Source organism: Anticarsia gemmatalis, chromosome 19 (assembly GCF_050436995.1).
Source record: "Anticarsia gemmatalis isolate Benzon Research Colony breed Stoneville strain chromosome 19, ilAntGemm2 primary, whole genome shotgun sequence".
In the NCBI taxonomy this organism is placed as follows: domain Eukaryota; kingdom Metazoa; phylum Arthropoda; class Insecta; order Lepidoptera; family Erebidae; genus Anticarsia; species Anticarsia gemmatalis.
In genome coordinates, this window is record NC_134763.1 from 7,993,224 (window position 1) to 8,019,558 (window position 26,335).

Below are 26,335 nucleotides of genomic sequence, written 5' to 3' on the forward strand. Positions count from 1 at the left end.
GTTTGAACTATCTTTATCTTTTATCTAGTGATCAAAATTACACAACTTTACACAGCATTCGTAGAAAAACCACACTTACTACTCGTAGAAAATACTTACCTCTAAAAAACAACGGGGCAAAATAAAAAGAATAAACAAGCAAAAAAAACATTTATTGAAAAAAAAAAACAAAATAATAACAAAATAACGCTGCAAAGAATATAAATTGTAAAAAATAACACGTAAACGACTTTAAAAATCTTTTCTTCGGAAACTTTATTTTAAATTTGATTTTTTCACTTTAAATAATGTATAAAAAGATTTTGAAAGCCGTTTTTAAACATAAAAAAGGAAACAAAATAAAATGAGCGAATAAACGTAAAAACATCTAGTTCTAGCTCTACGCAACGTAACGGAAAGAGTCCGACGGACGCTTACAAAGTAAACAGCTCTACGTAAAAATACAATTTAACACAAAATATTCATAAAGAGTACATTGTTTCAGTTGTTGTATGTTTTATTCACAATTACTCTGATAAAAAAAATAAGTACAAAAAAAAGAAAAAAAAAACAATTATAAAAATACTGCGGTGTGCACACAATATATTCACTAGGTCTACATAAAATAACGAGAGAGTCACAACCTTGGTCCGGGTGAAGAGTTCTTGAGTCTCACTTAAAAGTTTGTACGTCCGTGAAAACCACAATTATAGTCCCAATATTATCAACTAAGTACAATAGTTGTGGCAGTCAATTTCAGTTTAATTACAACTAATTACTTATTATTAATATAACGCTTAGGAATAATTATTATTTATTCATCGATCGCTCACTCGAGATCTCGCTCGTTAGTTAAGAAAAATAAATTTTAAATAAAAATATTCTCATCAACGGCCAAACGTTTAATCTCTTTACAAATGTAACCGACGTAAATATTAAAAATTTCGCAAAAAACTTTTTTCCACTGCCAACAGTTTAGGTCAAAAAAGTGAGGGTCGAGGGGGTTTTAGCCTAAAAATATTTTCGATTAGACGCGGTTAGATTTTTTAATTATTAATTTTTTTTGGAATTTTGTATTATTAAAATTTATAATCACAAGAGCACGAGGAACGTGTATTACGCCGCGCGGCCCGGCCGGCCGGCGCGACTCCAGACGGACGACTGAGACGTAGCCGCGGCCCGCCGCGCCGCCACCCCTAGCCCCCCGCCGCGCCGCGCCCCGCGCCCGCGCCCGCCTGCCCTCCCCCTCCCGCCCCGGGGCCGACTTCGTTACGAGCCACTTGTAATCGCCGCGCGATTTTTCCGCCTAAGACAAATTAGGCGGGCCCGCGCCGCCCGCGCGCCCAGAGTCTTACGTTTGGGCGGTTTCTTACGACGCTAAGACGTTTCGTCCACGCCTTGCGTTTTTCTTGGCGAGACGCGTCCACTTACGAAACTAGAGCGAGGGGCGTTGCTTTTTTGTATGACTTATAGGAACATGACGTATTGTAGATACGTGAGTGGGCTAACATGGATCACGATTAGTTAGAACGGCCCCGAGTACAAATATAAAGACGGCACGGCGTGTCAACACAGACGGCCACTCAACTATAGGTGAACGTATAAATTATCGGCATTCCAATGTTATGGCGGCGAGCTGTTTTATTTTTAAATGGCATTTAATCGTCACTCTCGCTTTCGACGGTGCCGAGGCCGAGTTAATTGTAAATAAAATTCAATCATTCGCAAAAAATCCTCGGTAATCGGCACCCGACAATATCAATGAGAGATACGTATTCAGCGATTGTACTTTTTAATGCATTATGGCGGCGTGAGTAGTGACGTCACGCCACACTTTTTTGTTCCACACTCGACTCGTGGTCTGTGAGTCGGTTAAGACAATGACTCGGAACATTCATTAGCTTTTTAAGTAACGGATTAGATTTTTTTGTGAACTGTGGGAATGTAAGATTTTAAATCAACTCTAAGCAGGTTAAACTGGTTATGTTAACTGGGGATTCTAACCCCTGTTTCAATCTAAACAAGATTGTGAGTCAAACTGTGATTTATATCATCATTTCAAGCCAAGCTCATGTTTTTCATGGGAATTACTTTATTTGACAAAAAAAATTGTTTGTCTCGCAAAACACTGTACCTAGCTAAAAAAATTGATCTAGCTCAACGCTAAGTAGTAAATGAGCCGCGACCAAGTATCTAAACTAGGTGGCATTTTTTAAATAAGAAGAAAATAGGCTGTATCAATTTAGTAATCGATTGCTGAAGAATTACCTACATAATGACTTGTTACTTGATATAGCAAAAGAGGGAAGCCATATTTTCATTTTGATATCGAAACATTAGACTTTTCTAAACCCCTGTTACAAATCTGTAAACTTTATCGCACACAACTATCCGAAAAAGGAAAAACGACTATTTGAAAAAAGAACCCCGGCTAGCGGAGACATTGAAAAAAGAAAAAGCCGCCACAAAAAAGTAGGAAAAATAAATATAAATACGTCACGATCGTAGCGTATTTTAACAGAGGCGTAAGTGAATGTTCTCGTTGTAAAATTGTAAACAGCTGAACGAGTATGAATTAATATTATTCTTTTATCAGTGAGCGGTCCAGCGAGGTCAACGAACCCGCTCCATTTAACGAAAAAATTCACTTCGGCTTTTATTGACGACGCTCGACTGTCTGTGGTTGATTCGAAATATAAATTACACAAATATTTATGGAATTATGTGATTAAACGACGTGTTCGAATTTTTACGATTGTTTTTTTTTTATTTGAGTTCTCTTTTGCCGGGACGCGGCTTTCGCGGGCGAAAATTTCTGGCCGTAGTTTTTCACTAATATTATAGGAAAAAAGAATATGACTAGATAAATATTTAGATAATTAGTCACTGACAAAAAATTACGGAAAAAGAGTTTCGTTTAAAAAATCCTATAAAATCTTGCTTTCTCTAGAAAATCAGTTAATATTTCCAAAATTAAAAAACTTGTAGAAAAACGTCAGTAAAAGGCTATTATGATAAAAACATTATTTTAGCCACGAATTTGGTCACAGACTTATTTTTTAGACAGTCGGATCCTTGCAAATGATTCTATCGGCACTTTACTACGGAAAATATATAAAAGAAGATCTTAGATTTTTTCTACTTATTTCGTTCATGAGAATATTTTTACTTATGATTTTTGCAAAACAAAAATAGAGCCACTTAAAAAATACACTGACAGCAAACATAAAAAAAATAACAAACAATTTCAAAAAAATAAAATTCACACTAATTACAATGTCACTTGTTTCACAATTTACCTGATTTTGTGGATAAGACAATGTTCTCAATAATCTTCACAATCACCACGAATGTTCCGCAATTTTTGATGTTTTCGCAATTTTTTGTAATTTTCCGTCAACACCACTACAATAACAATAAATCAGTTCAAAAGTCCGCCAAACTTAACATCTATTTAATACAATGATTTTATTTATTTGTAAAGGAATCCCAGTTATTTGCCAAGTTCGTTTCACTAGGAAAAAATTACACTAATTAAAAGTACTCGACGCGGCTAAAGTCAATTTGGAACGTCCACTAATTAACTGGTAAATAAAAAAAAATCGAACGCGGCGAAGGAACTTAATACCACTTATAGACTATGCGGCAAAACGAGCCGAATATTTACATTGGAGAAAAAAAAATGAGGTCATTCGGAGGTTACGGGCAACGCAGCCGGTCGGCGCGGGCCGCGACGGGATGTGGCCCTCGCGTCCTCCGACTTCCCGCACACCCGCTCCCTCGCGGTGGACACCCGAATCGAGACTACCGAAAACCACGTGTGCGCACCCACGACAGGGACGCACATACACACAACCCCCGCGCCAGACAGGAACGGAACTATTCTTTTTTCAATTTACTATATTTGCTGATTTTTATTATTTTTTCACATTTCGATATTTTATTTTTTAGTTGATGCGCTCCGCAGCTCACCTGTTGTGCTTGACCCGGTTCGATCTGCCGACCGATCATGTGATCGACGCTTTTCGATACTTTATTGACGCGTGAGATTATTTTTTTGAGTTTGTACATGTACACTTGCACTCAAGAAAAAAGTTGAATTGAAATATTTTTTTGGAAAAAATAAACACGAGCTGCAATAGATTCTAGTGTGTCTATTTGATGTAGAAATGGCGCTTTCGTGTAACGAAAAAAATGTTGACCACAGATATATCTATTTTCAAATAATACTATTATTAGTCGGGATAAATAAATAAAATAAGTTGTTAAATTAATTAATAAAATATATTTTATTTAAAATAATTTTCTCTATTAACAAATTAAACTGGCTTGCGCTATAAAAATAAAAAAAAACAAAACTAATTCTAATAAGATAACGACAGTGCTGCCATAATCTGCAGCGTCGGATAGCTGAACTAAGCATATTGCAATAAGCGTAGTACGCCAGCGCCACCTCGGCGTTTGGCGTCAATAAGAACTATTAGCCGATGGTTCATTTCTAACGCGTCGTTTATTTTTTCAATTTTATTTTTTAATCGTGAAAGTGCAACGTTCACTTCGCCGGGCATTCAACGGCCATTTTCGTTTGCAGTTTCTTTTTCGTTTTCATTGGTTTTTTACAGACGTTTTGATCATGTCGTCGGATCTCTGTCGTTTTGAATACAGTACCTTTGGATCTGACACGTTCAATACAGTTACAGTTATTGCTTCAACTCCAAGTGTTTAGGCACGAATTTTACTGATGGTATTTCCAAATTTTTGTGTATTGTTCGCGGATAATATTCTAATAAGAAGCTCATAATGTGGTGTTTCCTTACTAATTACAATAGATGGCGTTAGTAGTCTTCAAATGAGAGTTATTAATATATTAACTTTCATATTTAGTGCTTAAATATTATTTAAACAAATTTAATATACTTTTAATTACTCAGATTAATAAAAAGCAAACATTTAGCTTATTAGAATTGCGTCAAAACGTTTTAAAAAAGAAAAGGACCGTATTCGTACTGAGTAACAAATAATGTTGTGACCATTGGGGTTCTGTCCAACAGGATAGGACTAATACAAGGGTTAGCGAGTCTTAACGGATATTATACTCTTATCAGAAAATTATCTTGTTAGTTAAAATTATGTTCTATATCAATGTTATCGTCTCTATGTTCGCGGATTGTAATGTTATTTTTTGTTCTGCGTTAGTCAAGTATAGTTCAATTATATTAAAATATTTTTGAAAGTTTCAGATATTTTTTTTAAAGTTGCTGAGAAAATGGGTTAGAAACTTGTATTATTATGTAATACAATTATAAATACCGTTTTATTTTATTGATTTTTTGTTATCTCGTAAGTCTGGTGGCTAAGGAAATAAAAAAATGTACACAGTGACATTTGAATAAATCTTTTTGGGTGTCATTTATCCGATAGAAAAAAAAAACTCTCTTTCTATAAAAGTACTTTAGGAAAATCCTGATTTAGTGTAGAGATTGCAAATGACCTGATAAACCACATTGGGGCCCATAAAAAGTAGCAGTGGTAATCTCAATTCCTCTACCCACCCTTCTAAGAGTTAAAAAGCGTGATGTTAAGTAATAACGCGTTGAAGGTGATATAAAAATGTCATCTTATCTGCTCTTTATGTTTGTCGTAAACCTGTACAACAATTACTTGTTTAAATAAATACATGTAACGAACGATTCTTCTCTAAGCTACTGGGTTTACTCTCGTTGAAGTATGTATATTTGATAGTAATATTAAATATAAGTAGAAAACTCGATAGTTTATATTATTTTAATCACTAAAGGTTTATGAATTTGAGTTATCCGTATAGGTTTATTGATTCCAGTTGGTTCGTTAAAAATATCGAAAAAGTACTCTCATTGGAATTTGGTGGCGCCACCTAGTGGTAGTTTTTGCAAGTAATATAAAAATGTCGATGGTATTATTTTGTTTAGCGTCGTTGTCAAATATCAAATAAAAGTGGAAGGCTATGAAACCAAATGACACATTAAATAAGGAAAAAAAATCATAAGTGAGGTAAAATGTTTAGAAAAATCTTCTTATTGGAACTGAACGCCATCTGGTGGCACCCTCTGAAATTTATATAGATATTTATTATACACGTTGAGAATTCTTATTGGTAGGCCATTTCGTGATGCTTTTAAGAACTAGTCCTAAAATATATATTATAATCAATGATAAAGTAGTAGCAAGTAGCAATAACTGTATCGCATTGATCATGAACATGCATTGGATGCATACAAGTTCCTGGTTTCGAGTCGTGGTAAAACTATTTATTTTTAAAAATAATGAGTTAGATTAAAATCGTAAGTTGTTATGAAAACTATTTTAAAAACTGTTAAAAATATTTACGGTTGCTACTAGGTGGAGGAATTTAGGGGAGACCATTGCTCGACAATGGGACAGTATAGGTTAAAAAAATTGGTAACAATTACTGAAAAAATTTAAAGTAATATTATTACATCGAACAATTTTTCACCAGTTTCCAAGCACAAATCCTATCACCTTACCTTACCGGGAGTTCGTAGTAATAAAATGTACCCCAGTAATTTTACGTGAAGTGTGTCATAAAACCGTTGTCAATTCGTTCCTTAACTCCAACGAGATTGACTGCCAAATGGTTTCTACAAGCAACCTCGCTAACCGGTTATTTGATTAACCTAGAGAAAATATGTATAGTTTTCTTCAGTCTTTTGTTTTTGCTGATTTCTTTGAAAAACTAATTTATATTATGGAGTATTCAACTTCATAATATGAATATAAAGATACTTTGAGATTTTAATATCTTGGGTTTTTTGTTTGAATTTACGTAATTAAAAACCTTTGCTACTATTCCTTTAGATCAAATCCACTTTTGTGTTTGTAACTGTCGACAATCTTTATTTTCGTGAAAATGATTTTGAAGATAGAAAAATACGTGATGTTTTTGCTCTAAAATACAGTAAACAAATGTGTTACAGAACAAGTAACACGTATTTAATGATGAGCTCAGCAAATCTCGGATAACAACGTCCATTTATGATTGCAACAAAATAAGAAATAAAAAGCAATGGCGGCCTCGGGAGCCATCCAACGTGTTACTGGCACCTATCGTAAGATGGCTAACTTCTTTTTTATTGCCACACCTTTAACGTTTCGAATTTCGAATAACTTTGAATTTGAAACGTTTTTATTGTCATCTCCTTTTATACGAAAAAGAACCTTATAATCTAAACATAAAGTTGAAATTCCTTTGCGTGTTATAAGATGAAGTGTTGAGGCGATAAATAAAAACTTTTTCATTTGTTTTGTTATACGTCATACGTGTAAGGGTGAGTTATTCAAGAATGTGCTTTATGAATATTGGGTAGAGTTTATTCTACTCTGTTTTCAGTTTTATCTTTGCGATAATGTTTTTCTGAAGGCCTGTGCTCACGATTTGATTTTGGTGACGATGAATCGGGACAATCTATAGGCAGCAGGCTCATACAATGGACGATTTGATGATAGCAGTACACAGCCTCGCGCCTTTAAACCTACGATATTTTATTGTGCGATAAAAATCAACAGATTATTCAGTTTTTTTTTATTTATTTGCATAACAAAGATAAAAACTATTCTATTTCGAGTACTTAAAACACATTTCCTATATGTAGTAGTGTAGTATAAGTACAAATACTGCTAAATTTCGAATTAGTTCACCGTTTGTAAGAGTCCAAAGATATATCACCACGCAATGTCCAATTTATCGGCCCTACAAATCGTCCCAACTTACCCTGCTCCCTTACGGCCTTAAAACCGATAACCGTGTAGAATATTGTCATTCCAGTTTTGATGTGTTAGACCATTCTCTTATAATGTTTGGGTTAAAGCTCAAGTCTTTATGGGTTACTAGAGTGTTACGAATCCAAGGTTTTTATTCCTTCGTTTTATTTATACACCTGTGAATAAACGGTCGTCGTTAAGGTAAAGCACGTAATGCTTTTATTATTGGTCCTTTTTTGCAATTTTGTTGGATCGTGTTTTGTTTTTTTTTTGGTTCTATGATGAATGGGATGTTTAGTTTTCGAAGATCTATCAAAATCTAGTATAAAGTAAAAAATGTACAGCAATGCATACATACTCAGATAAAATCACGAATTTTTGCTAGGAGTATTCAGAGACCAAAAAACCCCACTTTTACATAATATCAAGTCTATTATACCCGAAGGTGTATGAAATACACCCACGTTTCGTTATTTACAATGTTAGTCCCATGTAAGAGGAGAGGAGCCTATTGCCGTATACCCGGGCACGATACCAAAGTAGAAACTACTATTGAAAAGTACTGTAACATAAATTAGGAGAGATCTATAGCATTTTGTCTAACCCGGGAATCTACCCCAAGACCTTCTGATTAGTAGTCGTATGCTCTACCGTTGCGACCACAGTTAAAGTACCTACAAATATTCTTATTATTAATTAAAGAACAGGTTTTTAAGTCTTCCGTTAAGATTTTTATTCAAAGGGCAACACAATGAAGAAAGTAAAAGGGGTAGTAATCCTTAAAACAGGCATAAGGGCTCCGTATCACTGCTAGCGATTTATTGACAACATAGGGGTTCGAGTTTGTGCTAAGATAGCTAAGAATTTTAAGTTTGTGATTATATCTATAAAAAGAGTATTTTTCTATCTATCTATTCAGCCAATTTCTACCTACTGTTGAGTATAGCTCATACTTTTCTATAGTAAACTATTATTGAAGAGAGTTTTCCGCTGTGTAGGATTTTACAAACACACAAACTAACAGACAGTATACAATGAGACGAGCTATTTATATCGTGATAAAATTAGTTTTGTGTAAGGATTTTATGGATTAACATAAGATTCTATGAAAATGATATAAAGACATAGTTAATGTAATTTTGTCCACTAGTTTTAAAAATTAAATTGTAAAATATTTATTGGTTTTCTGGCAAATAATGTAAAGTAACAAGCAGTAAGCACATCGTTTGTTCATTCTTGCGCCATAAAATAAGTTTTCTTAGACCTAAAAGAGAGGACTCTTAACAGTTGCTCAACATAAAATCGCTACCAGCGTCGCTCTCCGCTAACAATCACACCGTACCCTCCAAACCAGTACTTTATAACGAAATAAGTTTTATAAAAGAAGTTTGTAAAGGATTGTGGTACTTACAGTTTGAACTCCTTTCATATCGACAAATGAAATGAGAAATATAATGCACTTTTAACAAAGGACTTAACGACTTTGTGAAAGTTTCAGAACTTTGTTTTCAAATCATTTTTAATTGATAGAGCTTTGTGATTTAAAATGTTGTTTTTAGAAGTCTGTTTCTTAGATTTTTCGTAAATATATTGAAAAATATGAGAGGCTTATAGATACAAACGTAAAGTCAGTCTATGAAGTTTAATGCTTCTAAGATTTTAATAACGATATTCCAAAATGTAAGGAGACTGTACTACTTCGTACCAATATTATAAATACGACTTTCTTAAGATATATGATATGATTATGGCAGGTAAGAACTAGGTTTCCACAAAAAAACTTTTTTATGAGGAACGGAGCTCAAAGAGTAAGCACAATTAGAACCATAGGTCTTTTTTATGCCAGGATATTATTTACAGAAATTATGTAGACATTTCGCAATATATGTGACTTTTAAGTTTGGCATCAAGCATGACTAAAATTTCCAAATAAAATAAACTCCAGCAAAAATATAACCAACTAAATAAAACGCGGAAATCGACCAAGCCGAAGACATACACTTACAATATCACTTGTACCCCTCAATTTTAATCAACGCGTATCAGCGCTGTCCAAGTGTCCGGTTTGGCCGCAGTGGCCGCAGTGGCCGCAAGGGCCGCAAGGAGCCGTTTAATTGTCGTCCAGATTTACGGCCCACCGACATGTTAGCCAAATTGAAAGTTCACTATAAATTAGTTGCTAGACAATTGTAATGTGGGACGAAGATTTACAGCTTAAAGGGTTGTAAGAAATTGATTTAAGATGCGTTAGTTCAAGCTTATTTGTTTACCCGACGTTTCAAATTGCAGCGACCGTCACGGTCTGACTGACCTTTAATTTTCAATCGCGTTTAAGTAACATTAGAATATGTGTACAAGTTGCGAGAGTTTAAGATCGTTAATTAAGTTAGTTTTGTATAGTTTGAGAGCTACTGAATATGCAATGAATTAGTCGAAGAATTTAGTAAGAAATACTTTTTGCAACTTCTTGGTAGTGTCGAGTGCGCGATTGGAGATACAAAACTTAGAATTTGGATGGCTAGAACCTATTTGCGTATCGTGAAAGACCATTTCAGTCGTCGGACGATTGTTTTTGTTTGTCCTGAAGAAGGTCTATGTAGTTCTTATTAAGAGTATACTAAGACGTTCAGATACTGAGGAACCTTTTTTGCGCTGTTGTACTCACTGATCGGTAAACGATCTTTGAGAAAAGATAGATAGACCATAGTTAACTTGCTTAGTGAAGCTTAGCTGTCGTTGAGCTCAAGAATGCGCATCAGAAGTCGATCAGAATGCTAAATATGTTTGAATCTTTAAGCTTTTTCAGTGGATTAGACAGGTTAGACATAGTACTGGCGTGCATGAACGATTCAAAGCGTTTCTAGCAATCGAAACGTCACACCGCCCTCGTTCGCGCTCCCGAAAAACAAACCAAGACCACCGATCAACGATACAACTGAAAAACATTCATGAAACTTTAAAAAGGTTGAAAGAGTAAAAATAAATTCGTCCTTGACCCGCTGTAAACAGCCAATGTCAAGGTCGGTCAATGACCGACGGAATCAATAACTCATTACTTTTTTATTTCGTTTAACGTTTAAAAATAACGTGTTTTTTCGCGCGCCGGCCCCGTGTCGATTACGTATCGGGAGTTGATAGCCATTATGACGTCACAATCACGTGACGCATTACCATTTAATTATTTTTTTCTGTAGTTCACCCCGTTCATTGATGTTTTTTAATGCTGGCGTTTTTTGTTGTGGCCAGTGAATGAGGCTGTAAGTGAATGAAATACTTTTATGGATTTTATTGAGGTTGAACTTTGGTTAAGTTTTTAATGTTTCGTTGATTTTTGTTTGGTTGTTTTTTTATAATATTGATGATGAAGGAATATATAGCTAGTTACACAGTATACTTTGTAGTATAAGTACTCAATTGCTGCAAATGTTAGTGGCTTTCTAAGGCATGTTTAAGGTTTAGTTTTGGGACACAAGAAATTTTGAAAAATAATTTGATTTCAAAGAGTCATGTATCCTTTTTTTACAAACAAGCATAGTTAACTTTGTATAAAATAACAGACATACAAAGTGATCCGACAAACAATAGAAACGTCATTGATATCGTATTTTCAAAAAACACAGCGTTGATAAGTTATCACGTATAAGAAAATGGTAAAGTAACAAATGGCACTTTGTCTAAATAGCAACACACAAATAGTAATAAATAAAACCTTGGGTACCTAATTCAGCATATAGAATAAGACAATAGTTTTAAAACCAGTTAGTGACTTTATTATCCCTTTCGTTTAATTATGACATTTGACAGCTTACCTTGAACGAAATTAGAATGATGAATGAATGAGTGAATGATTAGATCCATGATTTGACATAACAGCTGATTCTACTCACATTTGAGTTTAACGGACAGTTTGTTTAACAATTTTATTGTTTATTATGTGTGTTTAGTTGTGGTAACTAATAAGAAATTATGATTTTCCAACGAAGGAAATATCATGATGAGATCTTTCATGCGTGAATTTCATCTTTAAACAGTTGCCAAATTTGTCAATCTGTACTAAGGTTTAAGGCCTAACCTCTCCTTTTATAAAATTATCAATTGATTTATGTTAATAAAACTCAAATGCGTAATAAAAAAGAAGAATCGCACTTTTTGTAATATAAAAAAAATATATACTTACCAAGCAGAAGGCAATCCCAGGAGCTTTAATTATTATTAATATTATTTTAACTTTCATTTAATAAGACACTAATCAGACTTTAAATTTTCCACACAATATTGCACAAGAAATTAAAACAAGTTTGTATATTTGAAAAATAGCACCTCTTTTCGTTACCTTAAAATACTAGTTGAAAAAAGAAACACGAGTATATCCACTGCACTTCTTTTTAAATGATTCTGAATTTGAAAATCGCTTTTGTTTTATTTTGGAATAATAAATGTGTAAATTTAAATTTGGCGGGAGAGCAGGGGTGGCGCGCGCCCGGCCCGCTCGTGCCGCGGTCTACAAGGAACTCGTCTTGGGCCCAAAAGACGTTACGTACGGACCCTACAATCTCCCCTTATTCGATCTTGATAATAGTGAGTGCTCTTTAGTGGCCGTCTTGTAAAAAATATTGAACAGCTGTTGGAGTTTTTGTATGAATTGGCTTGGAATCTTGTATTGTAAGTTAAATTTTTAGTATTTATTGGCTTAGAATTTTGATGCCGTTGATCAACTTTGTAATGTTTCTTTAATAGTGTTTATTTTTCATGTTACTCAACATTAATCAGTCATGTGAAAAACATCTTACAAAAATTAAAATACAAATAAAAATCAGTTTACGTAATAACCCAACAATAATTCAGTCATACGTTTCATCACATGTAATTAAAATACACAAATTTTAAAATAAAAATACAAAAGAGGCGACGGTCTCGATTCCAGCACGTCACAATATTAAAAGCGGCCAGTTTAAAGTATGAAGCGAAAGGATCGGGAATTGTTAATGTAAAATGGCATCTATAATGTATGGTGTAAAGTCTATATGTTATTAAAGCCAGGTGTTCGCATAAAAAGGTTTATTTTGAGGGTGAGCTTTCGTCGCGATTACTGCTGTTGTTCGTACTCGTATAAAAGACGACAATATGTACAGGGACGGATTAGGAGTTCAACTATTATCGAGATAAGAAGACGAATATTGTATTTTATCGTTTGAGATGGTGCATCGCAGTACTTTTATAATCCTTTTTTTAAATTTCTTGGATATTGGTAGAGATCGCCACTACATTAAAAATTTCATTTTTTTATCACCAAAATTATCAATCTTCGGTTGCATTGACTTAACGTCAACATATTTTCACCTGCATAGACTACGCCGATATCAAGCCTTAACACGCATTTACTTAACGACGAATCCACAAAAGAGTATACTCCGATATATTTAAAAATCCCTTTCGCTTTGTACCTATGCAATTAAATTCTATTTGAACCTTTTTTGGCCTAAGCATATGTATGCCTATTTTATTCATAATAACGTCTCTAAGTTTGTCCCTGTGTCAGGAAGTAATGCACGGTGACTTATTTTTAACGGTCGTACGTGGCGCGCGCCCTTACTATGATAACACAAACCGCGGCCCGTTAGCTTTATTTATTTACACTAGAGAGAACTTTAGCAATTATGCTATATAATTTTATATTTATAATGATATTAGTATAACCCTGTAAAACAAATAAAATATACCTAGGTACTAGGTAAACTATAAAAAAAAAACTACAAAAAGGTTTGTTACAAAAACCAATCAAGTTAATTATTAAATTTATTGATTTATTTCTGTAATCGTGACAAAAATACATTGATTATTATCAATAAGGTCACTTGAATTTAAATATGTAGTTTTAATTTTAGTACCACATAAAAATGATCGTAAAACAAAACCTATTTATGTCGATAAAATATTAGTTAGTAGAACATTACTACTATACTACTACTACGTTATTTTCAAATAGAATTCCTCTTTTATATTTGCGACCCCCGCTTTGAACATTCCTTCCTACTGTACGTTATGGTCGAACGTTATGCGTCTTCGAAATTTGAAAACAAGCGCCCGACCGAAACGGGGTAACGTCTTTATGCATTTCTTTACAAAGACAGGCTCAAAGTCATTATGACCTTTGCCATATTAAAAAAAAAACAAATAAGAAAAATAAAATACGCGTCTTCATTTGTTTTGGCGCGAACTGCATAACTAGAACCGCGTATTTTTGCAATGCTTAATTTAATAACAAGGGTCAATTAATTTAGAACGTTTTTTAAATGAAAGCCATTTAATGCGGTAATTAAAATAAAATACGAATAGTAATGGTGCGTTTTGTCTAAAATTATTTACGAAAAGTGATGGTGTCCTCAATAGATCACGAAATAAGAAAATGCGCGATTGCAGATTTAGAACTTTCAAGAATTGTAACAGGTATTCTCATAATTACTATTATATTTGCTTAAGCGAAAGATAATTATTTACTTAAATTAAATTTTAGATATGACCTTAAAGTCTAAACTTAGTGTTTGGTTTTAGAGGTCATCTGATTTCATGTCGAGTAGGTAAATAATTTATATGAAAATAAATTTGTTTGTTATTGTACCCGAATTATCCAGACCCGAACACAGGTCATAGATGTGCAATCCATTCACTGTTTTCGGGTCTGTATGCGTATCACATATATTATCTCAGTTGACAACTAGTGTTCGTCATATTGATGGTCATTATTCAGTACATTGCTGGTCTGACGTAACGTCTTTATCACTATAATCTAAGAGAGAAATCAATGTACAGCATAATGGCCCCTGGATAATTTTATCGTTCGATATCTTCCTCAACCCACTTTGCTGACCATGTCCAGTTTGAAAACAACATTTCTGAAGATTAAAAAAAAATAAAATGCAAGGTTTGATCATGTTTTTCTCGATCCAACGGTGAAGTAACGTGGTGAATCCTTGCATTTTACTATATATTTTTGTTAATAATATTTTTTTTTACCGTCAATGACAAACAGTCGTTAGAACTAACCACCTGGTCATACCATATAGTCACAGACCAAGACGCGTGCCGTTCACGCGAACGGATGTCTCCAATTTCCATATTCCATATCAAGATCTACATCAAAAAACATTTTAAATGCCAACCTTATTTCTATAGTTATAAGGTACAATATTCCATAGAAACAGTGCCACGTGCTATAAGTATTGTACAAGAATACAGGATGTTTAAAAGAAGGGTGTGTACCCTCTAAGACGTTTGGACTTCAAGCGTTGCAACAGATGGTTGATCAGGTCTAGTGGTCACTAGACCTTTATTTTCTACTAATAATAATATTGTCTGTCTTGTTATAATAATAATGCTTCTATTGTATAGTATCACTATAGCGCAGTGGTTAAAAGTGATCGTCTTATTAAACCCATTCTACAGGTTTTCATAAATTTAATTCCCGATCGTAACAGATATTTGTGAATTAGAAATATCAACTGTTCATCAAACATCTGTTTCGGTCGAGTATCAAATTGTATTTTAAAATATATATAAAAATTGCCAAATTAAAAACGTAAGTTTCCACATTTCCTAGTTCTTCTCTCATAAGTATGGTTTCAAAAATCTATCTATTCACTAATTCCACGCCCTCTCAATCCAGTTCGTACTTTTAGGGCCAGCTTCACAGTTCAAAATTAGGTGTTAGATAACCTTACAAGATTAAGTGAAAAAAAATTCAGCAAATGTTTTTTTTTTCATTTGAAAACAAATTTTAATTGAATCTTTTCTAATACTTTATCTTAAAGTAGTAAAACTGGGTCTAAAACTTCTAAGTAATCAATCAGATAATAGCGATGCTGTCAACTGGATATTTGTCTAGTATCCGAATACTCAATTAACAGTTGCCGGACATTCACTAACCATCAGACAATTTGTCGAACGTAGACGCAACTTAGTTAAGTACAAGTTTCGAAGTGGCCGACAATCGGTACAGATTTACCACTTAAGTCCCAAGTTGCGACCGACTAATTTGACTCGAAAGTTGCCAGGACAGTTTAGTGCTTTGTATAACTTACTTACTTGATGAAGGAATTTCTAAACAACAAAGTACAGTTTGTATATACCAACGCTCTCTCAATACCTAATTAATGCGATTTTAGTCACACAAAAGAATAAGAAGAATCCATCTATGACAAAAAAGCCTTATAAAACCGACAGAATAGTCTTTTTTTTATGTCAAGCTAGTTTTTTTTAAAGTAGGTGTCGCCAGGCAACTTGAGCAATTTCGCTACATCATAGTCAACGATTTTTAAGTCTGCTTGTAAAAATATTTGATCGCGACGAACTATAGCGTTTCCATCGCCTTATTGGTAGAACAGTCAACAGAGTCCACTCCACTGGGTATACTATTACGTTCAGTTTACCTGCTAAAGGCCAGTTGCTTAATACATATCTTAAGAAACCGGAAAAGCTATTTGACTTTTACTTGACATTTGTGTAGTAAAGGCAAATCTGTTTCTTGCTAAAACTTTCAGTAAATTCGCGAAGAACCAAAATATGCCTGTAATTTTACTTTGCACTTTTACCTACTTGGGTTATTACTTTTGATAAAAATAATTGACCATAAAACTCCTAACTCTTTTCAAGTGGTTTGGCGACACAGATATATTAGAGATATTTGAAAATCTAACTATAGTGTCGCAGTGTCTGTCTCAAAATATAATTGAAAACGTCATTGAAACGAACTTCTTTATAACGTCAGTTTGATTGAACCGTCATTCCTTAAACTAAACATAAAAAAGCTCTATTTGCAATCTGTTACGGTACACTAATAGAAATTAGAAAATGGAAAAAAATAACAGCTTTTAAAAAAAAGTGATGAATCCTTGGTGATTTTATTCCTCCTTGCATAAGGTTTAGAATATCATAAAAAGTTTTAAGAGAGTGATTAGTTCGGGTGCAGGTTGATGATTAGTTTATGACGGCAACGGTTTCTGAATGGTAGCGATTTAGTTGTCGACGAACCCTTATTAAGAAATTTTATGATGTTATTTGTTTTTTATAATCGCATGAAGCTGGTTCAGCCTGTTTAACAGTCAGCCGGTATGTCTATATGGTCTGTTGCACGCGAAGATCCGAGTTAATAGACGGGTACCAACTTAGAAGTACGATTTTAAGAACCCGTTTTATAGCAAAACATGTTCTTAAAATTATGCTTGAAAGTTAATATGCCAGTCTATTGTCCTAACTTCTGAAAAATCAATTATACCTACAATAATATAAAACATCGAAATTTCTCGACCCAGCCCCTACTAATGATCACCAAAAATGACCGTTGAGGCTAAATACTGACTCTTAGTGAGAAACTCGAATAGACCCAGAACTAAGGAAAGGTACCTAATATAAATCAAGACTTTGTGCAAAAAGAAAATTGCTATCCAAATAATTGTTCTTCGTAACATTTTTTGTTATAATAACATTTGATATTACATATAGCGAATAGTCTAATCGCGATATCATCTGCGTAAATTTAAATCCTTTGATGAATCCAGATTACAAAGATACTAAGTGGCGTTCCTTGCTCTCTGCCTTTCATTAGAAATAAAGGAGTGAGTTTATGTGTGAACAAGAACTCACTTAAAACTATTCGACGGCGTGTAAATCGAGTTGTGTGATCGTGGTAGAGGGCACGACATGTGTTGAACCGTCTTCATTAAGCAAGTAGTATCAGGTGTTTGGTTATTAACGCTATTCAACTCCTTTGACGTCTGTGCTCTGAAAATATCGCGTTATCATACACGTGTATTTGTTTTGTCAATGTCTTTTTGTATTTGTATTGTTTTTATATTTGTATTGTCCGACAACTTAATAGAGAGCCTTGGTATACAAAATTGATTCTAGGTTTTCGAAATAATTCTGAGTGTTTCCAAAAAAATTGCTGCTATATTTGACTGCTTCCGTGGCGCAGTGGTTAATGTTACCTCTATCAATGCGTCGGGGGTCGTGGGTTCTTTTCCCACACGGAACAATTTGATGTGTGCGATCCACAATTGGTTGTACTTCGTGTCCGCTGTTTGTATGTTTGTAAAAGTCCCCGCAACACAAGAGCAATTCTTAGTGCGGGAATGTATTGTTTACCAAGAAACAAGATATCAGAAAGGCCACACCAACATGTTTTTTCGCGATAGCATACGTCTGTGGATCATTGATCTGAATTCTGATTCTTTTATTCCTCCACCAGCCGGCAGGTTTGTCCGTGTGGACTGTGATGACTTATGTTATTGACGGACATAACCGCAGGCGAAAGCATTTCTCAGATTTTTCTTGTACATAAGTTACACTGCCAAGTTTCATTGAATTTTTTTTAGTAGTTTTTGAGTAAATGACCATGCATACATCCTTACAAACTTTCTCTTTTATGGTATTAGTAAGTCGAGCTAACCCGCGTGACGCTGTTCGCCTGTGGAAATGTCGACCATATTTTTTTTGTTTTAGACGTCTCTATTAACAATTATGCAAGTTAATGAGAAAAATTGCATTTGAAAAATCTCCGTGTTTTATTCCAATATGCTGCTCAGTCCACCTGGCAGACAAAAAATGCCCGGTTTAGTTATCTGTAAACATATATAATATACTAAGTTGTGATCCCAGATCACAATTTCGTATATCAAAAAAAGTCTAAAGTCAAGTAATATGCTGATAATTACGAAAGTCCAAACATATTTGTAACAAACACTCTTATTGTTTGCTCAAGGCGGTGATAAAATGCGTTAATTAAATCCACATCGGAGACGGACAATAGGCGAGGGATGTTTTACGAGAGAAGAACGTCCAAACGATGTTTGTGTGCCTCTCCAAACAATTGACCAAGTTTTACCTGTATTAACCAATATTTGTATATTGGACAAACGTTGGGGTTCGAGGGTTATAATGAAAGGCCAACGTTGGTGTTATCAAGACTTCGCTATTTATTACATCTTTATCTTGAGAGCAATTACTTAATAAGACAATGACTTCGAAATAAATCGCAAGTGTCATTTTCGTTGAATTTGTAAAAACAATCATTTTCACATTTGCAAAAACAATCATTTATTTCACCATTAACAATGTTAGTTCCATGTTAAAAATGGCGAGCCTATTGCCATATTATTATTTCCTTGTTACCTAATTCCGGGCTAGTATTGACAAATATTCTAATTTAAATTCGAAAAAATCAATAGTAAATCGCCCAACCCGGAAATCGAACCCGATACCTCCTAATGCAGTCGACTATTCTACTGACCCAGACGCGGTCACGTCAAAAAAAACCTTAAATAGTTAGATTTACATAGCTTAATCTATATATAATATTTTTTGTTTTGATGCATAGACTATATTTCTGAAAAGTTTCATCCAAATCTGTCCAGTACTTTTTTAGTGAAAGATTAACATACATCTTCACAAACTTTCGCATTTATCATATAAGCACGATTTATTGTCAAATCAACAGCACACGAGCTCCTGTTGTGAAAAATATCGTATGGAAAAACCGTTAAATTATCAATTAATAGTGACTGCTTGCAATTTATATTAATTTAATGATTTTTGGCAAATCATGCTGGTACTCAAATAGACGATCGGAAAGCAACAGATATCTTTGAAAAAGGTAGAAAGTGATACGTTACAAAAAATGTGGATACCCTGACTGGCTATTCACATTTTTTTTGGCCCCGTTTAACTAATATATCATATCATAAAGTTGCCTAAAATCTTAAGATAAGCGTAATAAATTTTATCCACTAAATTAGTGGGCAGAATCAGTATAATGTATATACGATTTTATTCAATGATTGACAATTTGTACATGTGACGACAGTACTCTGTAGGTTGCTTTTGTCATATACTATTATATTATAATGAACCTGAAAATCTGAACCTAAATGAAAATCATAAAAATTAGGTATGAATTAAGTAAGAATTTGCAATAACAACGTCTCGAGGATATAATCTATTTGTGGCATTTAAATAATATGTAAAAAATATTATTAATATCCTTTATCTCTGTCTACGCCTTGCACATACCATAGAATCACTGTCAAACAGTATTGGTGGTAGAAGTAACAAGAAGAATCTTCTAAATATAGACTCTTCTACGTATTTCTACGGTTCTCCTATTGTTGTGCCGCGTAGCACCCCACACTGTTTTTTTTTAGTCAAAAAAATATTTCTTAATGATAACTTGTCTCCCACAGGGCCCCGGTAGGACTGACAAATTATCTAACAGTTGTTGAATCATTTAACAACAAATACTAACGGAATGTAATTTTTTGCCTTTTTTATGCATCCATAGTTAACCTAGAAAGATACTTCGACGTTTTCCTTGGCGCAATGGTTAAGGTGGTCGCCACGCTACTACCCGTACCATTGCGTAGCGATGTCGTGAGATCGATTCCCACACGGAACAATAATTTATGCTAACCACAAATAGTTGTTTTGAGTGTGGTTATAATTTGTCTTCGTTGTTTCGTTGTTTGTAAAAGTCACAAGAGCAATTAATAATGCAGGAGTTGAGTTAAAAAAAAAAAGAAAATCTACACACTAGAACGTTCTTTCCTTGATGTCTTAACTTAATTAATACTCCGTGGTCCTCATACACTAGTTTACTCGATAGAGCCGTGAGTTTTACACGAACGCGGCTCGATCGAGTAAAATAGTTTTACGTTTTTACGGTCCACATATTCATTTTAACTTGTGTTCCATTAAACCTATGATAATGTGGTACATACTAATGTGGTATAATTCCTCGAGATCGGATATAAGATACTATTTTTTATAATGTGTAAATTACACAATGTCAATGTATAAGTCGGGAACTCTAATTCCTATTGTCATGATGATAGGTAAGATCCTGATAAATAAGCGTTAAGAGCTATTAAATAAAGTATAATGCAGGTTTCTTTGGCGTTCATTGCCGATCGGATCTAAGATAGGTCTTTGTCTTATTAGGGTTGGTAGTGTGGTACTTGTAGAGATGGTTTCGAAACGTCAAATAAAGTGATAGCAAACGTATAAAAACAACTATCGAAATTCCATCTGATATACTTTACGATACTTATTTAGAAGGTAACAGTAGTTAGAAGCCTGAAAGTCTGACACCGAGTCTTACCAAAAGGTATTGTGTTAAAACCCAGATAACTGGGTTGTGGAGGTAAATACTGGTATTCAGTTGCATTCGAGACTGGAAGCCGGCTCCGACATTGTTGGAAGAAAGGCTAGGCTGGTGATGAAGATGTCTTATTTAGAAGTGGCGCAATCGAGTTCGCTATTTCTAATCCAGATTATAAATACAATTTATGACCGGCTGCCAGTTATTTCTTCATTTGTCAGATTACCACTACAGTACTTATACTTAACCATATCCATTTTCACCAACCGGTCGGTAACCGACCTGTGGGTTAAGCAACCCTCGGTGCTGTCATTCTTGAGATGGGTGACCGCATAGTGGTACTGCGTGCTTCTGAGGGCGCGTTAAAGGTGTCAAAGGCCTTCGGGTGGTTTGAACAATTTTAACACTAGGTTGACCACTAACTATACGATAAGAAGAGGACTCACAAACTATAAGTTTCAGATACAAACCACATACACGAAAAACCTTTGTTCAATCTTTTTTATGCTCTGCTTTACGTAGTAAATTTCGATTTAAAAGTAATATTTGTCGTAAAAAATTGTTACTGTACGACCATCAATCAACAATTATTTGTGCAATCCACTAATAGTTCTTTCGGGTCTAGTTGTACTTAAAATCTGTTGTTTGTAAGGTATCCGCAAGAGCAAACCTTGGTCCGTGTGTTGTCTTTAAAAAAAATGAAAATAAAATAGAAAGAAATATAATTATATTCTTTGAAGTTATGGCAGTATAGCCCTTTATCTGGGGCGATCATATACTTATATCACAAACAACTTTATAGTCAAGGCGAAGCTTGGGCGAGCCACCACAATTTTTTCAATCTTGTGATATTGTTATTATGGTACAAAAAATTAAACATTTGTCAATAAAACTTATACTAGTAAAATATAGTATGCTAGTAATATCTGTTGATAGATTTGTTAACAAACCTTTTTTCATTATTGTAGAGTTGTAATTTCAAATAAAGGATGAGAAGTAATACAAATATTTAATGCAAAATAAATTATAGATTTTTTAGCCACAGTGTGCAAGTGCTATCCTATGTTTTACTTTCCAGACAAAGTTAACGGCACCTATGACGTATAAATAAATGTTTACAAATGAAAATGGTATTATTTTTAGAAATGAGGTAAAGACGCTGTTATTTAATGCCTTAATATAACAGAGAGCTAAACGCCTGGGCGACACTGCCCGTTACCTGAACGCTGGCAAATTACTTAGCGCAAAGATTAAGCCTTGAAATCTAACGAAGCTATGAACATTGGGAACAGTCCCGTGGGACATCGATATAGAGGAGTACTACGATTTACAAAACGAAGCGAACTTTCGATTTCTTTTTCTAAAATAAATTTGATACATTTTTCAAAATGTTCGTGCAGTTTAGAGTTTTATTACTTTCCATCAATAAAATAAATATCTTAAAATGAATTCCGATCCATCAGAGTCCGAATTATAGTTAATGTTTCCAGGACAGGAGCAACTGTTTATATGTATAAGCTGCACACAATACTTAATGCTTATCTAATCTATCAACTTACTTTGGATATCATGAATAAAATCCTGAAAGAAAACCCGATACACTAATGGGGGAAGTGTAAAATATTAGTATTATGTCGTATGGGCGTAAAAATAATTGTATTTTTCAGAATAGGTAAACAATATTTTGCTGCAACAATAGGCTGTGTCTTTACAATATCTAAATCAACTCATAATTATACTACATTGTTCAAAATCGCGTGCTAACTATTACATTGTTAGTTTTCTAAAGGGGTTCTTTTATCGTAGATTTATCAATATTTATTTAAGACCTTTTGTGTTATATTATACGTACGTCAATATTCAGCCAGATTTTCAGTATAAAAACACGCAAAAATGTGGCAGTATCATCAGTCCGGTTCCAACTCTCACAATCATGAGAGTCACAACCTTCGTGATCCTGTGCTGCGCACTGCAGGTAAGCTGTTTTGATCTTATACCAAACTGTTCTTCTCATATCATCATCCATTGACGCTTTTGACTTTGGAACTAATTTTCATAAGCATCAGCTTCTTGAGTATAAACGAAAAAGAAATGCCATTGTTTAGGCACATTACCGAATGTCGCTGTGCTTACGACGAATTAGCGGTGTCTCGAATCATTCGGACTTTTAATACATGAATGCCAAAGAAAAAGTACAACAATAATAAAATAATGTATTTTTTTTCTGTGTTAAACAATTTAACAAAAACATTTTTGACTTTCGAAATCATTAAGAATACGCAACGGAGAAAACAAAACATTAGTAACCGTATCTAGTTTTTTTCAAAGTAGTAAAAAAAAATGTATTCGACCATTATGAGAATACGTTTATGTTCTGCTTATTTGTTAATGTTATTAAAACTGATTGCTCGACAGTTTTATTGAAGACCGAGTGATTACACCATACAGCTAGACATAGCTTTCCAAAGAAAGCTATGTCTGACTTTAAGGAGTTGAAGCGATAAACGTAATATTAGAAGCTGCATATTGTCAATCCTAATTAGTTCCATATTTCTTAAACTAAAACATTTGTTGTTGCAGTATGTTGCCGCATTAAGAGAGGTTGGAATTGAAGACCAATACAGTAAAACCAAAGATGGGGGGACTATCGACCATAGAACAAAATTTTTCGAACTCGATTCTTTGGTGGACCAAGGCATAAACCCGGAAAATGTCACTTTTAAAATCGTTATAAAAGATGGCCATTACGTGCTTATGGAAGACGAAATGTTAACTCTGCCCTCTCAGGGCAATTCAGCTTCATCATCAGCGTCCGCAGCTGCGTCGGCAGTCGCAGGTGGATCTAGTTCAGGAGTATATGGTCCAGGAAGAAACGGTCCAGGTGGTAATGGTTTAGGAGCAACCACTGCAACAACTTCAAGTACAACTACTACAAGCACAAATTCTAATCGAGGTACTCAAGTAGTAATTATTGAAGGTGGACAGTCTGGCACATCTTCGTCGGCATCAGGGGCAGGTAGTTCCAGTGCCGGCAATTACGGCCCTGGGGGTAATAGTGCAGTAGGATACGGTCAAGGCGGTTATGGTTCAGCAGGAGCAGGTTCTGCAGCAGCAGCCGCAGCAGCAGGTGCAGGATCTCAATACGGCAATGGATTTGGACCTAATGCATATGGAGGGTTCGGTCCTGGAGCAGCGGGTTCCGCAGCAGCAGCCACAACTGGTGGATCTGGCGCAGGCAATAACGGCCTAGGAGGTTATGGATTAGGAGGTAACGGTCTTGGAGGTAACGGCCTTGGAGGTAACGGTCTTGGAGGTAACGGTCTTGGAGGTTACGGTCAAGGCGGTTACGGTTCAGGAGCGGCTGGATCTGCAGCAGCAGCAGCAGCTGCAGGTGGCGCAGGATCCCAATATGGCGATGGATATGAAGGCTATGGACCAGGAGAATACGGACCAGGAGGAGCTGGTTCTGCAGCAGCAGCAGCAGCAGCAGCAGCAGCAGCGGCAGCAGGATCCGGATTAGGAGGCAACGGATTTGGTGGATATGGAGGTTATGGTTCTGGTGCAGCAAGCTCTGGAGCTGCTGGTGCAGGCGGAGCAGGATCCCAATATGGCAACGACAATGGATACGGACCCTATGGATCCGGTGGTCTCAACGGACCCTATGGACCCAACGGACCCTATGGACCTAACGGACCCAATGGATCCGGATCTGGTTCATCTTCGTCATCATCAGCATCTGCATCTTCTTCATCGGGATCTGGAGGATCTGGAACTCAGGTCATAATTATCGAAGGTGATGCTGGGTCATCATCTGCGTCTTCATCGTCTGGTTCGGCGACATCAGGAGGAGCAGGAAGTGGACAAGGAGGATACGGCTCAGGCGGTTACGGTTCAGGAGCAGCCGGTTCTGCAGCAGCAGCAGCAGCAGCAGCAGCAGGTGCAGCAGGTGCAGGATCCCAATATGGCAATGGATACGGACCCAATGCATATGGAGGATACGGTTCAGGAGGCGCTGGTTCCGCAGCAGCAGCAGCAGCAGCCGCCGCCGCAGCAGGTGGATCCGGTGCAGGCAATAACGGCCTAGGAGGTTATGGATTAGGAGGTAACGGTCTTGGAGGTTACGGTCAAGGCGGTTACGGTTCAGGAGCGGCTGGATCTGCAGCAGCAGCAGCAGCAGCAGCAGCTGCAGGTGGCGCAGGATCCCAATATGGCGATGGATATGAAGGCTATGGACCAGGAGAATACGGACCAGGAGCAGCTGGATCTTCAGCAGCAGCAGCAGCTGCAGCGGCAACAGGAGGGTCTGGTTTAGGCGGATACGGTGCAAATGGATACAGTTCAGGAGAAACATCTACATCTTCAACATCCGCAACTAGTTCTACGTCTACCTCGCGTTCCGGAACTGAAATCATAATTATTGAAGGTGGTTCTGGATCATCAACATCATCGTCGACATTAAACACCTCAACGTCATCATCTTCAACACCTGAATCATATGGTCCATATGGTAATGGTGCAGGCTCTTCTACAGGAGCTGGCTCAGCTTCTAATGGCAGTGCAGGATCAGGAAACTTTGGTTTTGCAGGAAGCAAGAACTGCCGCCTCACCCGCCGTCAATTGTTCGTGAAAATTGGCACCCGTCGTCAGCCATGTACCACATGCTAGATTAGTAAAGGGTTTACGTCATTAATTAATGCTGGATACATCTTTTAATTTTATGTGAATAAATCTTGGCAATTTACCAGTTGTATTTAATTTATATTTTATGATGTATCACTCCTTTTATGTATCTACTTAATTGAACGCGCAAATCTCAGTAACGACTGGTATGAGTTGAAAAATATCTTTGTTATCTCATCGCTTGACAGTCGGAAACGGCCGCATTCAAATTCAAATTCAAATTCAAATTCAAATTCAAATTCAAATTCAAATTCTTTATTGCTCTCATGTGTTCATTTTCTCTTTGTTACAAAGGTGTTACATAATATTTTGTACAGTGTCAACATGAACCCTGCGAGGGCGTAGCAAGTTACATATAGTTTTATTATTTCTTACACTAGACAGTCTTAATCTTATCTTATTATCTATTATTATTGTTCTACATAAAATATCTTCTTTAAATCTTGGTAGAGAATATATCATATTACATAAACTATATATTATTATGATGTTTTAACTTTTTTACAATATCGTCCCCGTAGAGCGAAAAATCACTAACTAACACTTAAGTGATTTTGAGATACGAGGTGTTTTATGTCTTAAATGACAAAAAAAAATATAACTTTTTTCGGAGATTAGTTATCGATGCATGAAAGGTTTTGTTTTGAAGATATATTAATTAAGTATATGTTATATGTATTAAACCACGAAAATATATTAGTATATAAACTTTTAACTGTAAAGGATAATTTGTTTTACCCCAAGGTTTTCCTATTTATCTGTCACTTAGTT

General features: G+C 35.3%; 2 protein-coding genes and 1 long non-coding RNA gene across 5 annotated transcripts in view; 2 read left to right on the plus strand and 1 right to left on the minus strand.

Moving 5' to 3' along the window:
- LOC142981094 (homeobox protein prospero-like) overlaps nucleotides 1-3,700 on the minus strand; it is a 103,581-nt gene extending 99,881 nt beyond the window's left edge. The window contains exon 1 of one of the 2 annotated variants that reach the window (XM_076126777.1): nucleotides 624-2,675. The gene's annotated coding sequence lies outside the window, so the exon portion shown is untranslated. Of the gene's footprint in view, nucleotides 1-623; nucleotides 2,676-3,278 lie in introns of those variants that run through there. The other variant, XM_076126776.1, reaches the window with a different exon arrangement.
- The window catches only part of LOC142981096 (uncharacterized), a 115,122-nt gene that overhangs the window by 41,197 nt on the left and 47,590 nt on the right, over nucleotides 1-26,335 (plus strand). The window lies entirely within an intron of this gene.
- LOC142981259 (uncharacterized) lies at nucleotides 22,701-25,625 on the plus strand. 2 transcript variants are annotated; one of them, XM_076127052.1, is made up of 3 exons: nucleotides 22,701-22,859; nucleotides 23,465-24,152; nucleotides 24,198-25,625. In XM_076127052.1, the coding sequence occupies exons 1-3, from the start codon at nucleotides 22,818-22,820 to the stop codon at nucleotides 25,547-25,549; spliced, it is 2,082 nt and encodes a 693-aa protein (XP_075983167.1). In that variant the 5' UTR covers nucleotides 22,701-22,817; the 3' UTR covers nucleotides 25,550-25,625. The 2 variants fall into 2 exon arrangements, with proteins under 2 accessions (XP_075983167.1, XP_075983165.1); XM_076127050.1 differs by having other exon boundaries at nucleotides 23,465-25,625.

Excerpts from the sequence above, each read along its gene's own strand:
- LOC142981259 (XM_076127050.1), top strand. The coding sequence starts at position 22,818 with ATGAGAGTCACAACCTTCGTGATCCTGTGCTGCGCACTGCAG. Across the intron at positions 22,860-23,464 it reads TCCTGTGCTGCGCACTGCAG|TATGTTGCCGCATTAAGAGA; the intron begins GTAAGCTGTTTT and ends TTGTTGTTGCAG.